The sequence below is a fragment of the Oncorhynchus clarkii genome, chromosome 1 (assembly GCF_045791955.1).
Source record: "Oncorhynchus clarkii lewisi isolate Uvic-CL-2024 chromosome 1, UVic_Ocla_1.0, whole genome shotgun sequence".
Lineage (NCBI taxonomy): Eukaryota > Metazoa > Chordata > Actinopteri > Salmoniformes > Salmonidae > Oncorhynchus > Oncorhynchus clarkii.
In genome coordinates, this window is record NC_092147.1 from 72,798,733 (window position 1) to 72,801,654 (window position 2,922).

A 2,922-nucleotide genomic window follows, 5' to 3' on the forward strand; every position below is an offset into this window, starting at 1 on the left:
CAAAAGAGGTATAACTTCACTATAACCGGCAAAATCATAGAAGTGTTTAGTTGCAATAGTTGGAGCATGTTCTTCAGCAACAAAAATGAGTAAAGTACGCTTTTAAAGTAAAATACAGTCTTTCCCCATCAAAGAAAAGTATTGCATTATGCAAATTGAACCATGAATATTAAACTAACAATGTGAGAGATCACAAATGAATAACCATTGTTCTGAAAGTGCAATGGAAATTGGTTTTATTTCTTTCCAATTCTACATGCTTTTACGGTTCACCTTTTCCCAAAAGTACCAGTGGTCTGGGTTCATTGGTGTGCATCACAACCACACACTAACAGTGTAGGGTGTCCCTCGTGTCAGTACAGTTCATGAATCATGGGCCCCTAATACACTACGCGATTAGTACGGTACCCTGTCTGTGGGGCTTTGCCAGAAATGAGTTCTCTTTAAAACATATGCCCCTGCTAATTCCTTTCCTTGCCTGATATGCAATTCCAATTTTTATAATTAACAGCAATTTATTGAACGACATGAAAGTTTTAACACGTTTTCTTTTTGTGACGCCTATGGTCCTGGCAAAACTATGAGAAGCATGTCAACCCTCATGACATTTCAGAATTATTTTTAACTATGCAAATTCAATTATTCAACAAGTGACATACTCTCACAGAAATTTGAGGTGAAACAAACGTCCTGGTAGTGTGGATTTTCCCTTATGAAATGATGCATGACTGACGAGCAATAATCTATAATCTAATGACAAAAGGGACATAAACCCCTGTTTCAATCTAATGACACCATAGATGTTTTATAAATGGACTTAATTACCGGCTGTTGTCATGCTACGATCGTTGTATCACAAGTTGATCATGCTTGTCGGTCATAGAAAGCAAATGTATGTTAATAATCAATTAATGGTCGGTCAACTCCACCTAAAAATTTGGACGGATCACGAATTGATCAATTGAAATTTGGGATAGGACACTTAAGCTCCTGTATTGCAAGGACGTTCAATAGACACACAAAGATACTTCTCCTTTTGAATCACTTCTTTATTACAATTTTACAGAAGGTTGAAGTGTTATACTTTAAGTAAATAACACCAATCTAAATGTGATGTTTGTTGGAAATGGACAGAACTGTAGTTGAATGCTCCATCATTGATGTTGATAGTGATGCTGCATGTCTGCTTGATGTTGTCTTCTCGCTTCTTTTGTGAATAATGGTCTCAGTTGTTTATTTATGGGGTATCCATTTCTTCAATATCTAGGGAAATCAAAGCGTTAACTTCAGAAGTCTACTTTATGTTGTACATATTATACTGATGTGTCAGACATGAGCAACATTGTCTCCCTACATTTATAGGTATCACTTTGCTAAATTCAGGGAAGATTTACATTTGTCAGCCATTGCTCTTATCTAAACATTTATTTCAGATACTTTGGCATATTGTTTACAACATATTTTACCAGGAGAAAATGTAGCATCTTCAGATGAAACATAAATAATTGGCCATTAGGAATACAATGAATACAATATCGAACCTAATAAATTAATACGACTACTTACTACATCATATGGTCTCAATCTCTCTGAGACATGTGCACTTGTCTCCTCAGGAACAGCCACTACACCTCCTGTGTCCATCATCTGGATAGCAATATGTAGGAGGAATTTGTAATGATATTACCCATATACCCTTTATGCAACACCCTTACAGAGTTTAATTAATATACATTGCCAATATACTCTTGAAAAGGCCTCTTGAACTAATATTCATCACACAAACTATCCCTATAAATGCCACATTTAAATGTTCACAGGTTTTCAAGACACAGTAGATTTCCTTAAAGGACAATTACATGTACAGTATGCACATGTAGACATAGCTGTAACAGTAGTTACAGGTAGAGGTAAATAGTACTTGCCTTGATGGTGGCCTCCAGCTCCCCAACACTTCTCTTCCCTCCAGGTAGCCAGCCATACGACCAGTGCTGAGAGAGCGTGACCTGCGCTACCAACGCCAACACCACCACCTGCACGACCGTTCTGCTGCTAAGATCCATGGGAGCTGGAAAGAAAGCTAGTCAAATACCAGCTAAATGTGATCGTCAAAAATATTGTATTTTTGCATCAAGCAGAAGTTTGCGATCATCTTGCAATGATTACCTATTGAATATGCACATTGTACAGTATATATGAACTACCCACAAATGCACATTAGTTAACAATTTGAAATATACTTATATGAATCACATACTTTCTCCGTTCTGTGTATTCCTTCCTACACTGTGGTGGGAATATCATGAGTCCCTTTTATAGGGGTCGTTAGACATGGAACAGTCTGTGTCATCAGGATTAGAATCCCTTCTCCACAGGTGTGACACACTAAGTGCCTAATGGACACTAAATGTCACTAATGGCACCTGCTTAGTGCATAAGCTTCAAACTGCATTTGATGGAAACAAACATATTTATAATGTGTTAAGAGGTGAAGTCAGTGAACACTACCGTTCAACAGTTTGAGGTCACTTAGAATTGTCCTTGTTTTTGAAAGAAAAGCAACATTTTTGTCCATTAAAATAACATCAAATTGATCAGAAATACAGTGTAGACAGTTAATGATAGTGTACATGACTATTGTAGCTGGAAACGGCAATTTTTTAAATGGAATATCTACATAGGCATTAAAAGGCCCATTATCAGCAACTGTCACACCTGTGTTCCAATGGCACATTGTGTTAGCTAATCCAAGTTTATAATTTTAAAAGGCTAATTGATCATTAGAAAACCCTTTTGCAATTATGTTAGCACAGCTGAAAACGGTTGTGCTAGTGAAAGAAGCAATAAAACTTGCCTTCTTTAGACTAGTTGAATATCTGGAGCATTTGTGGGATCGATTACAGGCTCTAAATGGCCAGAAAC

At 36.9% G+C, this 2,922-nt stretch overlaps 1 protein-coding gene across 1 annotated transcript; it reads right to left on the reverse strand.

Annotated features, from left to right (window-relative positions):
- Window positions 1–1,233: 1,233 nt before the first annotated feature.
- LOC139417361 (gonadotropin-releasing hormone 3) lies at window positions 1,234–2,333 on the reverse strand. Its single transcript, XM_071166634.1, is given in 4 exon segments — window positions 1,234–1,263; window positions 1,567–1,647; window positions 1,926–2,080; window positions 2,258–2,333. Coding segments are annotated over 4 exon segments (342 nt in total).
- Window positions 2,334–2,922: the final 589 nt, after the last annotated feature.